Source organism: Ursus arctos, unplaced genomic scaffold (assembly GCF_023065955.2).
Source record: "Ursus arctos isolate Adak ecotype North America unplaced genomic scaffold, UrsArc2.0 scaffold_21, whole genome shotgun sequence".
Lineage (NCBI taxonomy): Eukaryota > Metazoa > Chordata > Mammalia > Carnivora > Ursidae > Ursus > Ursus arctos.
The window spans coordinates 37,404,911-37,419,926 of NW_026622886.1; the positions used below are offsets into that span (position 1 = coordinate 37,404,911).

General features: G+C 43.3%; 1 protein-coding gene across 4 annotated transcripts in view; it reads right to left on the minus strand.

The window, feature by feature from the left end:
• Positions 1 to 15,016, minus strand: part of TPH2 (tryptophan hydroxylase 2) — a 163,182-nt gene that overhangs the window by 87,306 nt on the left and 60,860 nt on the right. For all 4 annotated transcript variants that reach the window (XM_057316419.1, XM_044384586.3, XM_026500013.4 and 1 more), the window contains exon 9: positions 5,571 to 5,697. In XM_057316419.1, coding sequence (XP_057172402.1) covers positions 5,571 to 5,697 — 127 coding nt within the window. The remainder of the gene's footprint in view (positions 1 to 5,570; positions 5,698 to 15,016) is intronic.

Genomic DNA, 15,016 nt, shown 5'->3' on the forward strand with positions numbered 1-15,016 from the left:
GACAGCTACGAGGCCTCACCAACCACCACTATCCCCCCACCCCTGGACTTTTCACACCTCCCAGTGAGGCCTTAGTTAGCCCTTAATCTCTCTTTTTTTTTTTAAGATTTTATTTATTTATTTGACAGAAATAGAGACAGCCAGTGAGAGAGGGAACACAAGCAGGGGGAGTGGGAGAGGAAGAAGCAGGCTCCCAGCAGAAGAGACCGATGTGGGGCTCGATCCCATAACGTCGGGATCACGCCCTGAGGCGAAGGCAGACGCTTAACCGCTGTGCAACCCAGGCGCCCCAGCCCTTAATCTCTTAGTCTTTTACCTGAGTCATTAAATTGGGCTTCTAGCTACAGTACATGGCTTGAGGGTCATTAATATGCAGTTATCCAATAGGTTATTTATTCCAGGGTTTACTGGCCGGAATCTGTGTTTTCTTTCAAAACCACCTTCCAGTAGTTTTCCGTTCACTTTCTTTTTCACTGAGAGATGGGATGTGGTTTCAGAAGTCAAGAGAAGTTTTAGTAGGGTTTCAGGGAAAATCTCCCTGGCCTCCTTGCACTGGGAGTCTTTCCTCCATACTCCCCACATCACACAGAAAAAGCTTTCCAGATTTCTCTTCGGTCTGTGAGCCACTTTTCAGAGTAAATGGGCAGTCTATAAAACTGGAAGGAACTGGAGGAACTGGAGCTGCAAGGCTTGTGAGAGGCGGGAAAGCAGAGGGGGTTGGTGTCAGGGCTGCTCAGACAATATGGGGGAAAGAGGAATGAGTGGATCAGGCAAAATTCTCCCCTGCATTTAGAAGAGATTTGAAATCTTTTGTGTTAAGGTCTTTTGCACGTTTGTACTCTCTTGGGTTTGGTTGGTTGGTTGGTTGTTGTTTGCTTGTTTCAACTGTGAAAGCTACTGCAAGAGTCCAGAAAGGCTGGCTCTCTTAGGGGACACTTGATCCTCAACTTGTCACCAGGTACTTCTTACATACAAATGAACCTGTCTGCTGGCCCCTGCTCCCAATTCCAAATCCCAGTCTCCACCACTGAACTCAGAACTCAAACACGTTCGGACGACTCCCCTTAAGCCCACTTCTCCGTATCTCTCCTAATAAAAGCTGGGAGCGCCTGGCTGGCTCAGTTGCTTGGGCATCTGACTCTCGATTTTGCCTCAGGTCATGATCTCAGCATCACAGAATTGAGCCCCACGTCGGGCTCCATGCTTAACCCAGAGTCTGCTTGAGATTCTCTTTCTCCCCCTCTGCCTCTGCCCCTCCCCCTGCTTGTGCTCTCTAAACCAATTAATTATTTAATTAAATCTTAAAAAAAAAAAAAGCTGACGCTGATTCTGGGTTTTCCGTATTTTTGCGTACAAGGTCATGAGCTCCTTGATGCAAGTACTACCTTTCTGTCTTTTTCCTATTCCTACCTCACGGTATCTAGGACTCTTTACCCACTTAAAGACTAACTGTTGATTGGTGTTTGCAGAGGTGCAGATACATTCGAGGAAAAAGCAATGAAAAAAATGAGAGAGAAAGAAAGAGACATGATTAATGACCTAATGATCTCTAACAGATGGAAGTATTTCTGGCTGTTGTAGCTAGGGCAATCCACAGAGAAAGGCATTAGAATCATGCTAAGGAATATAAGTTCCAAAAGAAAACTTACTCATACTACAAATTTACTGGTCCTAGTAGAATAGGTTTCAAGGTACAGTGTTTGTTCTTTCTTGCAAATGTAAGAATAGAAAAAAGAATAATGCCCCCCCTCCAAAGATGTTCTGCCCTCTTCCCTGGAATATATTCTCTTTCCAGATATAGTTAAGAAAATGGATCTTGAAATGGGGAGATAATTATAAATTATTTGGGGGGGGGCAATCTAATCACATAAGTCCTTAAAAGCAAAAAACCTTTCCCAGCTATACCAGTGAAAAGAGATGTCACAATGGAAGGAAGATCAAAAAAATGCCACATTGTGGCTTTGAAGACAGAGGAAGAGGGCCATGAGCCAAGGAATGCAGGCAGCCTCTAGATGCTGGGAAAAGCAAAGAAACGGATTCTCCCAGGGGCCGCCAGAGAGGAACACAGCCCTGCTCACACCCTAATTGTGCCTCTGTGTCAGACTTCTAAGCTTATGAAACCGTAAGATAACCAATTTGTGTTGTTTTAACACAAGTTAAAGTCACCCGTAATTTGTTAACGGTAGTGATATAAAACTAATACAATAGGCTATCCTCGTTTTCAGCATGGCCCTGTAAAGCGCTGAGCAGGCATTCACTTCTGGACCCCCAAGCTGGAGAGATGTCTTATCCTGGCTGAAACTGTCCCTCCAGTCCCTCTTCCTCCCTTCTCAACTTGGCTGACTTTGTCATCTTTCAAGATTCCACACAGACCTTCTCTCCTGTGAAGAGGCTATAAATTCCCCAAATGTGAGGCCCTGTTATATTCTTGATGAATGTTAGCTTGAATGATGGACTTAATTAATTATCATTTGATGGAGTGTAAAAATAAGGGCCAATAAAACTATTTTCTTGTCACTGCTTTTAAGAAAGGTATAAGAGCCCTTGCTAGGATCCGCCTACATTCACATCCATGAAGTCCTACCTTATTCCTTCTCCTCTCTTCGGACACACACACACGCAGAGCCTGGCAGAGTGGAACCCTGGTTTGTGACTGTTCAGAGTCAGATAAGTAAGCAATACGCACACCCCTGATGAAGAGTACAAGCTGTAGGGGCTCAAAGACTGAACCCAGAAAGTTTCAAGGGAAATTTTCAAGGCATGGAAAAAGTTCTAAAATGTGGAGATTGAATCAGAGCCAAGGTTTGAGAATTAAATAACAGAACTCAGTGGTGTGCTGGTTTTAAAATATGCCTACAAATATACAAATAGTCTGACACGCCTTTCTTCAAAAGGTGGAGACTAATTTCCCTCCCCTTGAGTATGGGCTGGAGTGAGTCCCTTCTAATGAACACAATATGGCTGACATCAACAACATGTGATCAAGTCACAAAAGTCATTTCCACTTCCTCCCCTTGATCTCTCTCTTTCTCCTCCCCACCCAATCCCCTCATTACTTGCTCTAGAGGAAGTGATTTGCCAATAGCCACATGAGTGAACTGTCTTGGCAGAAGATTTCTAAATCTTCAGACAACTGCAGACCCGACCATGTCTTTTTTTTTTTAAAGATTTTATTTATTTATTTGTTTATTTATTTATTTGACACACAGTGAGAGAGAGAGAGAAAGCAAGCACAAGCAGGGGGAGCGCAGGCAGGGGAGAAGCAGGCTCCCTGCTGAGCAAGGAGCCCGATGTGGATCCAGTCCCAGGACGCTGGGATCACGACCTGAGCCAGAGGCAGACGCTTAACGGACTGAGCCACCCAGGCGTCCCCCTTGCCCACATCTTGACAGCAACCACAGGATGAGTCCCTGAGCCAGAACTACTCAGCTAAGTTGCTTTCAAATTCCCAAACACAGAAACTATGAGATAATAAATGCTCGTTGTTTCCAGTGCCTAAGTTTTCAGTGATTTGTTATGCAGTAATAGATAGCCATATACATGAGACACAAGCCCTCGGGCAGAGCTTGCAAATTGGAAGTCAAGATCCTGATTCAGTCTACAAATATATTTTCCTCAGCTCATCATGTTTTTTATGAGCCAAAATTTAAAAATCATTTAAATTCATTTAGAAATCTAGATTTCCAGTCTCTCTCAAAAATGTGGAGATCTGGCCACAGAAAGGCCTGCACGCCGGTCTGGCAGCTGTGAGTGAGAACTGAGGACCTGCCTTCTGCTGCCGGTTCTCCCAAGCTCCCCGGAGCCCCCACGAACGCCACTAACTACTCATCGCTACGCCGACACTAACAGCCTGGCCTTTGCACTACTCTTTCTCTCATATTAGAAAAATATTTCTCATTTCTTATATCTCTGTGAAAACTAGGAAACAAAAGATAAACTGAAAGGGCTTATGTGTCGTAAGAAATCTAGGAGAACAGGGGCGCCTGGGTCATTCAGTTGGTTAAGTGTCTGACTTTGGGGGCGCCTGGGTGGCTCAGTCATTAAGCGTCTGCCTTTGGCTCAGGGCATGATCCCGGTGTTCTGGGATCGAGCCCCGCATCAGGCTCCTCCACTGGGAGCCTGCTTTTTCCTCTCCCACTCCCCCTGCTTGTGTTCCCTCTCTCACTGGCGGTCTCTCTCTCTGCCAAATAAATAAATAAAATCTTTAAAAAAAAAAAAAAGTGTCTGACTTTGGTTCAGGTCAAGATCTCAGGGTCCTGGCATTGAGCCCCACATTGGGTTCCATGCTCAGCAGGGAATCTACTTCTCCTTTTGCCTCTGCCCCTCCCCCTCCCCCTCTCCCTCCCTTTCCCCCTCCCTCTCCCCCTCTCTTTCCTCCTCCCCCCACTCGTGGGCTGTCTCTCATATAAATAACTAAAATCTTTAAAAATAAAAAAGAAAGAAAGAAATCTAGGAGAACACTTATTTCTTGGTGGGAGAGAAGAATATCCCTGCATGCCTAATATGCCATCAATGAGTATCTGTGTCAAATACACACAACTTAAGATTCTAGAAGCTTTGTTCATTTAGGCAAATGGACTGGCCCTGTCAATGAGTTAGATAAAGCTGCTCTTTCTCACCCCGGGCTCTTAGAAATGGGTTAAGGTAAGGACAATGAGTTTGCTAGATTTGGCTTTGAGCATCTGAAAGGAAGCCACCAACATGACACTTTTCCCCTCGTATTGCTTGTTTTGAGAAAAACCTTGTTGAGAACACAGCAGCTATCAAATCTTCTGGTTTTGTACTTACAATAATTGCTTGGCTTCAGCTTCTTCTTGCTGACTCGGATTATGTCTGACCACACCCCTATTGACTAATCGGAAATAATATCAAGCTCAACCCCTACTTTTCCATAAATGTATATATTACTATTCCTAATGTCTCTAGGAAATAAACACTGAACTAGAACACGAGTCAACGAATATCAGCACACAAGCCAAATCTGGCCCACTGCCAGCTTTGATAAATAAAGTTTTATTGGAACACAGCCACACTCATCCATTTTCATGTTGTCCACGACTGCTTTTGCCCCATGGTGACTGAACTGAGTAGTTGTGACAGAGACCTTATAACCTGCAAGCCTAAAATATTTATTATCTAGGGACATCTAGGTGGCTCAGTCAGTTAAGCCTTTGCCTTCAGCTCAGGTCATGATCCCAGGGTCCTAGGATCAAGTCCCCCATTGGGCTCCTTGCTCAGCAGGGAGCCTGCTTCTCCCTTTGCCTAGAGCTCCCCCTGCTTGTGCATGCACTCGCTCTCTCACTCTCTCTCTCTCTCTCTCTCTCTCTGACAAATAAATAAGATCCTAAAAAAAAAAATTTTACTATCTAGCCACTCCTTGAACAAGAAGGATAAAATGCAAATATTTTGATAGTTAATATGCTAAGAACACATCGTGCTTCAAAGGAACAGAACATGGGAAACAGTGAAGTCATCACGCCCTCTCCAGGGCATAGTCAATAACTCTAAAGCTTGCTTTACCTTACAATGGACATAAATAGAACAGTGTTTTAAATTGAAAATGAACTCACGGTGGCTAGTTTCTGAACATCTTCATCTGATGCTCCCAGAGATGCCAGGCCTATTTCTTGCGAAAACTGAGCAAACTTAGGGTCCGCGAGTAGTGGAACATGTCCCAGGAGTTCATGACATGTGTCTCTGACAAGAAAAACATCGTAAAAAAATGTTATACCAAAGGCTTTAAACTCTCACTGGTAGAACAGACTTAAAATCCTAAATATGACCTTGGTATTATAATCACTGTGACCAAATTTCATCAAGTCTTTGTTTTAATCCCCCTTTAACATCTCTGAGATCCAGATGCACCTTACAATTCACGGCCTCTTCAATTATATGATATCCAATATTTGTAGTAAATGACAGCAACAACTATTTTCGAGTGCTTACCATATGCCAACCACATGGATACATACACTATCCCATTTTATCCTCAAGAGAAACTTCGAGCATTAGAGTAACTTACTAATACAAAATCCTATAGAGCAGTGGTAGGCAATCTACAGTCGCAGGACCAATCTGGCCCACTACCTGTTTATAAGTAAAGTTAATTGGAACACGGCCATAGCCCATGCGTTTATGTATTGTCTATGGCTCTTTTTAACTAGAACTGCAGAGTTGAGTAGTTGTGACTAAGACCATATGGCCTGCAGAGCCTAAAATATTTACTAGCAGGCCCTTTACAGAAAAAGTTTGCTATGGTGATAAAGCCAAAATTTGAATCCAGCTTATGGTGACTTCTAAGCTGTTGCTTTTAACCCTTAAGTTGCACTGCCGGTCATGTTACACGTTGCAGACACCGGGAAACAGAAGACGATCACATTGTCATCATCAAAGTGGCTTTCCCCATCAACGAGTTATCTGCCCATCACACAAGCAACTCCCTTGAGCCTTCACAGTGGAAAACCTTCCCGGTCCTCTGCTTTGGTTAGGCTGGACTAGGAAATAACAGAAGCTTGAATCTGCTCTCATTTGCCTGAGCTTCCATTTGGAGCCAATGATCAGGCAAAGGCAGGTACGTGTCACAGGGAACAAGGCAGATGCCTTCCTGAGTCATTGTCATGAATCACAAAGTGTTCCCTGATACCAAGCTATATTGGAACGAATTGCCCTATGATTCTCTGGGAATGGATCAAGAAGCTGCAATATTTTATTTTCCTGGCAAAAAGTAATTAGCAGGTAGTATTTGAAAGATGTTTCCTAATTTCACCTGGGCTCCTCTCGAGTGTATCACTTCAAATAGATGCTAGAATATAAATGCCAGGTGCTGTCACTATTATTAAAAGTATCAAGTACATCGGGTGGTTATGTGGTTGAAGCAAGCCAATGGTGGTCAAAGGCACAAAACTGATGCCTACATAAAACAGATGGCGTTACTCAATCAAAAAATCTTGTTCCCACAACTCAAACCACATGCCCAGCCTGGGCCAGCACTTCATAGGTACATCAGGTTGAACGAGCAGCCACATGAGAATGTGGGGACAGGATACTAAAAGAAATTCCCAGTTAATTCCCTGTCAACCGTGTGCCAATAGCTTTCTTTATACACATGACTGAATGTGTGGAAAAGAATACATGGCTGTTACTCTCCAATCATATTACTCAAGGCAGAGAATTAGACTCATTGGATTTTAGGGCATAAGGAGAATGTAAATATTATCTGAGTCCTTCATTTTATCTATAAAGACATTAAAGACAGAAGGGGAAAAAAGAAAGCAAGCTGACATATTCTGAGCTCCTATTATGCGCTGGGTACTGTACTAAATGTTCTCATGTCATATCATATTCTTTCCTTACAAAGAAGTCTCATTGTTCCCATTTGATAGATGGGGAAACTATAATTCAGTAAATTTAAGCATCTTCCCAAGGTCACACTCTTAATAAGAGACAGATAAGATGTGAAATCAGGGGCACCTGGGTGGCACAGTGGTTAAATGTCTGCCTTCGGCTCAGGGCGTGATCCCGGCATTATGGGATCGAGCCCCGCATCAGGCTCCTCCACTATGAGTCTGCTTCTTCCTCTCCCACTCCCCCTGCTTGTGTTCCCTCTCTCACTGGCTGTCTCTCCCTCTGTCGAATAAATAAATAAAATCTTTTAAAAAAAAAAAAAAAGATGTGAAATCAAATTCCTCGAACTTAAAGCTGTGCTTTTCCTGTTCTGTTGTTTTAACTAGCAGATGCGGAGTAAATGAGAAGGGGTAGGTCAGAGGGCACGGCTTACACTGTAGGTAGGGAGAGAGTTTAACCAAGCTGGTTAGCACAAGTGAAATGTAGTCAGTACGTTGCAAGTCTCTTTTCCTGCCACTCAGTGGCCCTCAATCCTCTAAATTACCTGAGGGGTCTTTTTAAAAATATCAGTGACAGGATCCTACGTAAAACCTATTCAATCCAACTCCTCGGGATAGACCAGAGGATCTGTTTTGTTTCAAGAGCTCCGAGGGTGCTAATAAGACAGCCAAGGTGGAGACCCACTGTCATAACAGATGATGCTAGGAGCTCTCCTAGCGGCTTCAAGCAGCAAGGAATTGAAACGAAAGCCGAATGTGATTTTGTAACTTTGAGCTGCCCAAACTTAATTCCCCTGAAATTACATCAGAATAATGGGAAATAATGGAAGGTGGTGAAAGAAAGTTTACTAGAGAGCTAATTACTCCTCGCATGTATTTGATTCCGTTAAAGCGTCTAATACTTCTTTGCTGGGAGCAGACCCTATCGATGCACTCCTGTGACTGGTTTCTTAAAAGGCCATGCAGCCTGCACTGATGCTGGGATTAGGGTCAAGGGGCCCATGATGGATAAAGCTGAACACCTCCATTGTGGCCTATAATGTAAATACTAAAGCCCCCTTACCTATCCAGGCAGAAAATATGACAACAATAATTCCAAAATTAGACCAGATATCAAACTTTGGGGAAATACGGAAGGTGGCGTAAATAAAATAGGTAAGCGAGACTAAAATAACAAGTATTGTGACCAACACATATCGAATGCTTGCTATGAGCCAGGCAGGGTGCTGAGTGCTTCGTCATGTGAGAACAAGACAGGTCACTGCTACCATGGCAGTGCATTTGGGGAGCAATACTGGATTTACGTTTGAGCTTGTTACACCCTTGAAGACGGCTGCTGCAGAAGACCGTCTTCTATCCACCTAGGTATAATGGAATTCAAAATCATACGCGTAGAAGGAAGTGAAAAGTTGGCAGCTAAAAAGGAAAAAAGAAGGAAAATACTAAGATCCAAAGACATTAAGGAGTCAATTCTCTGTAATAAAAAAGGAGCTATCACCTAGATTTTAAGTTAAGGTGCCATTATCCGAAACCGATAACTCACAGCCAACCTAAGAATGTTTAATACCATTCCAATGACAAGGTAAGCAACTATTTGTAGAAGAGGATAAAAGAAATATATCTGAAAGAATGAAATCATACACTACGGCAGAATTTACTGTTTCATTAAGAATGAAAGTCTGGGGGGTACCTGCGTGGTCAGTTAAGCGTCCGACTCGATTTCGGTTCACATCTTGATCTCAGGGTTGTGAGATCAAGCCCCACACCCAGCTCCATGCTCAGCAGGGAGTCTGCTTGAGATTCTCTCTCTCTCTGCCCCTTCCCCAACTCCTGCTCATGTTCTCTCTCTAAAATAAATAGGTAAATCTAAAAAAAAAAAAGAAGAAGAAGAAGAACGAAAGCGTGAAGGAAGATGTCTAACAGAATTACTGATGGAACGTGAGGGATGCCCTTCGCCCTGTTGTAAGTAGAAATGATACCGCTGTTTCTCACTAGTTTGTGTCCTCCTCTCAGTTCCGTGTCCCCGCAGAGACCCTGAGAAAGAACCACCACTCAGACTCCTGAGCAAGTGTGTGTGTGTGTGTGTGTGTGTGTGTGCAGTATGGACAGGAAGCCCACTTCTCATTGAGCCAAGGCTTTAAGCACCTGTATTTCAAGACCAGAAACAAGGTTATCGTCTTTTATGACTGGTGCAACGTTCTCAGAAATAAACCCTATCCCAGTGTCTTTGGTTTAGACAAAGGGTATAGACAAAGGAAACTGAAGTGCCTGGAAACCCTTCAACCAACAGCAAAGAAAGATGTTTAATGTTACTCACAAAAGCAGTTACTTAACTTTGAAAAGTTTCTTTAGTTTCTGTGACACCGAAGGATTTAGAAGCTAGGGTTGACTATGACATGGAGACTGAAAGAAGTTCCAGACTATTGGGAATCTGAAGGGAAAAGGCTGAGTCTTCTCTCCAACCTTTGTATTAGTCAGGTTCTGTTGGGCTGGAATCACGCGGTTTCACCCTATTTTACAAAGTGCAACGGTTATTATGTCCCGCATATAAAGTAGTTCACGATCCCTCCGTCAGTTGTGTCATCCGCAGCTGGGACCCCTGAGTATCTAATTATGAACAGGTTTCCGAGGTGAGCCCACAACTAGTGCCTTATCACACCAGATCTCTCTTAAAAGATTCAATTATTTGGCTATAATTGCACCTGTCAGCACATGCTGCCTCCAATCTCTACATCGGCAAACTTTTCTCTTTTTAACTCGCATCCCTTTGATGCATTTTCGCCTGAATAATGCTTTCAGAAGCCTTTTCACAAAAGCGCTCTGTTCACTGGAAATGTAGGGCCTTTCAAAACTGTTAACACTGTAAAACATCATGTCTCCTTTTGAAAAAAAAAAAAAAAGAATGAAAAAGAAAAGCCAGAGCTGGTATCAGACTCTAAACTTGTGCTGCTCTAAACTGGAATCTTCTCTGATAAGCCCTGTTAGGAGGATTTTAAAGCCTGCTGAAATGGGCCCACAAAAGGGCCTGGGCAGCATGCCTCCGGGGAATTCTTAAATCATTCTAAGAAAGTCCCGATCATCTTGCCGCAGGGAAATAAGGGTCCTGGTTGTTAAGTTCACATTCAAAATGAGTCTGGCATTTTTCTCCTCTTATCAGTTTTCAAAGCTGACTCCTCACGCTACGGGTTGAACAACTCCTTTTTATTTCTGCTGTAAATTAAAGCCTTTAAGAAGCAGTGAGCCAGCATCCAACACTTGCTTCCCATCCCAAATCAGTGCATCTGTCTTTTAAATCATATTTCTATAGGTTTTGTTTGTTCCAAACGACAGAGAAGCCAACACAGTAGCTAAATCATGAAGAGAAGGAAAGCAAGATGAGTGGGAGGGGTGGGGAGCTCGCGCTGGTGAAAAGAAACAGGAGGATGAGCTGGGAGGCAAAATCGGCTGTGTTTTTCAGCTTTCACACAACATTTGGTGGGTGAGTGCAAGTAATCTGGGATAACACTCCGGGACGCATTGGAAAGGGGGTGACTTGGTTTGTTTTCACCGCACCAAGGAGAGAATAACAGGAATTAAGTTGGTATCGAGGCAATTTTTCCTCAGCACTTGCCCTGCAGCCATATACAGAGTTCCTTTGGTTTAGACTTAAAATAGCAGACTGTAAAATCTGGCCCAGATAAAATTTTAGGCAGCCCTTATGATCACCCCCTCTTCTAGCCCTATCGCCGTGTAGATAAATAGATATGCGGCCCTCTTTCTATGAAGCCGAGCACTTGGATATTGCCCTGAGGAAATCGTCTTTACTTTTCTCCCCCTAGGAATCATAAGGAAGGCCACCAATGTTACTTTCCTTCACTACAATTCTTTTGAGACTGACAGAAGATATTATAGTTATCTTTTTTGAAATTTCGTTCAAGAAGCATTTATTGTATGCCTATTATGTACCAAGTACTATGCTAGGAACCGATGCTTAAAAGTAAATAAGACATAATCCTAGAATAACTCCTAGCAAAGTCACCTTATGGTTCCATAAAAGGGCAAACAGCAAGTACTAACTTTCCTGATCAGGGAGAGACATAGTTTCCAGTTCTTACAAGTCCGTAAAAGGGCTGCAAGGGAAACTTCGCTATGTCTCTAGTTCCCCTGTCATCTCAGATACTTCTTATTTCTGGAAAAAATAAAAGACTTTTAATTCTTTCCCTGCCGCCTCCCCGAGCTTCACTAAATATTCAGGATGCAGTATAAGAGAATGGGGAATAGTCTACACTCAGAAGTCAGAGCCAAGTCCGTTTCCCACATTCCTGCACAGGCAAACGACTCAGAGGGGTTCCGTGCAATTTCCATCTTCATCGATGGGAATAGTCTGTATCTCTGCTGTCCAGTATGGCAGCCACTTGGCACGGGTGGCTACCGGACACTTGAAATGTGGCGACTGAGGAACTAAATTTATAGTCAATTTAATTTTAATTAATAAATTTAAATAACCACATCTCTACTGTATTGGACAGCACAGATGTATTGTTTCCTCCTCTTCGGAATGGAAATTACATGCGTTCCTAGCTCATGGAGTTCTTAAACAACGTAGTAAGACAACACATGGAAAACACAAGTTCCCAATGAGTTAGGTATTATTCCTCATATTACATCGAATTATACTCACAGCAACATCTATCGTACTCCAGTAAGGTTGCTCTTTTGGAAGATATTTTATCATGTATGCAAGAACTTGTTATCTTTTCCAGGACAGACGTCATGCCATGTTCGTCTTCGGGTGCCTGGCACATAATAGATGTTTAACTTAACTGTCGTTTTACCTCAACCAAACGGAGCAGCGATGATGGGACCCTACGGCTCCATAACGAGGTAAATCCAAGCGCGTCCCAAGTACAGTTTTCCTCATTTCCGGTGTAGCATAAGGGCGTTGGACTAGGTCTTGGTTTTGCTATTTCCTAGCTGTGTGACCCCAGGGAAATGACCTGACTCCCTTGGACGATGGATTCGCCACCTGTTAAATGGTGGCGGTCCTGCCTACCTCATAAAGATGAGTGGGATGATGCCAGCCCAACAGAACACGTGTGGGAGAGGTCAGATCCCTTTCTCCTCTTTTGTGCTGGCTTCCGTACCTGTCAACAGACGTACTCTCTGCCCAGCAGTGAAGACGTGGCACCAGTGGTTACTTCTTCCTTGCCTAAAATTCAGTCACTTTGAATTTCTTCTTCTGAACTTGCAGTTTAAAAATGCAAATATTCCCGAAAAAAAAAAAATGCTCCCAGGTCATCTCAGTCTTCCACACGTGAAGGCACAGAAATGAGCTTCCCCCTGACTACATGGCGCTGAGGGAATGAGAACTGTGGTTCAGGTGTGGCGTTAATTTTAGATGACAAGCCCCATGCAAGGAGGGCAGACCTTGGAGGGTGGGGGTGGGAAGGAATCCTGCTTTGAATCTGCTTATATGTATCTGAAAGCTATGCCCCAAGTCACTGTGGATAACAGCCTTAAAGAACAGCAACAGCTCCAGCAGGCACTGAGATGTAAGTTCAGTTTCAAAATGCACACGTTTTAAATAATGTAGACTGCTTTTTTTTTTTTCACAGACTATCTATTGTTAGAGTGCTTGGGGCTCTTGAGACAAAAGGCCCTGTAAAAAGTCTTAGGGGTTATTTTTGCTTTTAGGCACCCCACAAAACTAGACACAATTTTATGACTGAAAACTTGGGGGAGTCCAGGTCTAGGAACGTACGTGGCCTTGTAACCATGCCGGAATTTTATGAGGCCCATCAGCCTGCTCATGAATTTAAGAGGTACCAAGAAAGAGTGGACCTATTTGGTATTTATATAAAGCTTTTTTTCTCTCTGCAAAGATCAAAGCATTATTTCATTATCCCTCACACAGAGAGGTTAAGTGGCTTGCCGACAGTCACGCTGAGAGCTGATAGCAGGGCCTGGATTTCAGGCAAGCAGCCCATAGGTCCTTCTGCCTGAGGACACGGACACAGCAGCCTCCTATCTGCATTTCTACCCTACAGAGAGGAGCTAGCCTCTTTTTCCCAGGGAAAGAGGAGATGTGTCCTCTTGATAAATAGGGCAGGCTTTGGCCCTGTGAAGATCAAAGGAGAGGGTGGGCTTCGAAAAAAGAATGGTAGGAACAAAGACTAGATGGGACCTCATAGCTCTAGCCCATCTAATAGGCACAGACAGTACTGAGGGTCCTGGCAAAGCAGGGCCACCAAATTAAAGAAAGCGTGTTCCTTTATGTTACTCTTACATAAAATCTGTAAATTAGAAAAACTAAGAAAGAATCTATTCAACTTCACACATAATAGGTTTTGAGCTTTCCTGTTTAATGGTACATTTAACATAGAACAGTCACTAATCTCCCTGTCACTGACACGGCTACTCGAGTTCAAATTCTGACTTCCTCCCTTACCACCAGCTGTGTGACCTTAGGGAAGTTGCTTAACCTTTCTGGGCCTCAGTTTCCTCATCCATAAACTCAGAATAGTAACAGCAACAACCCCTCAGAGGGCTGTTGTATTAAAGAGTTCAATCCACATACAACACTGAAAATAGTGCCTCGTCCATAACAGTCAATAAATACATACTTGTTAATAGTAAAAAATATTGTTGTTGCTTCTGCTGATACCGATACTGCTGCTGAAGTTATGCATTAGTCTAGAAGGGATGGCAATACTTTCAGGTCTTAGGACCTCTATCTAATGTCTTAACTGGCCCAGGTAGAGCCCAAACCAAACCTCTCCTGAGGGGGAAGACGGCTGCCACGCTGAGGGGATGAGCTCTGGGTTCAAATGCAAGAAAAGGACGCCGGATGGGATCGGCTTTCTGAGAACATGCCATTTTCTGAGAATCGCTAGTACTAACACTTCTCTGCAATCCTGCACGGCAGCAATGCTAATAGCGCCGAGGAAGCCGGTTGGCCAGGCAGGGAGCTCGGTGCTGTGCTCCGGTGTCCTCCGGGAAAGAGCACGTTTAAGCTACACAGAGCTCATAGGAATGAAGGTTAAACTCTCTAAAGGTCTGGTTTATCTTCCCAGCGCCACAGTAAGACCTTGCCCGGACTTGCCTTCAGCGAAGCCCGATATTAAAACACCCGAGACAGTCCGGGCTTAAGGCACACAAGTTCACATGCCCAGAATCTCTCCAACGACAGCAAGGAGGGAAAATCGAGAATGGAAAGATCCTCTTTTTCCTCTCATTACAGACCTAGTGAGAGGCACCTGTTAGATCAAGAGAGGGGCAGCCAAATTTTCTTATAAATGTGAAAACCTACATCTTTACCTGCTGGTATTATTACTTAACAAATGAGGATTAATGTCTGAGCCACAAGAAAAGAAAATAAATGACATTTCCCCCAGTTTTAGGGAGGGTTCTGTTCTAATAAGCAAAGGCTAAGCATAAGATTCATTTACTTTGCTTAGAAACAGATGAGAAATACTGTCAGAAATAATTTGCTTTTATTTTTCTTGTAAAATTGAAACACAGCAGCAATTATAAGAAAAATCACCTGACTGCAAAGCCTTTTTTAAACTTTAAAACAGTTATATTTAAAGATAACATTAATTGCCCCTAAAATGTTCAATTGCGACAAGAAGAATTCCCTTAATGCAAATGCATTTAGTGGTCTTACGGCAATAGACCCTGCAATATTAGTCAAT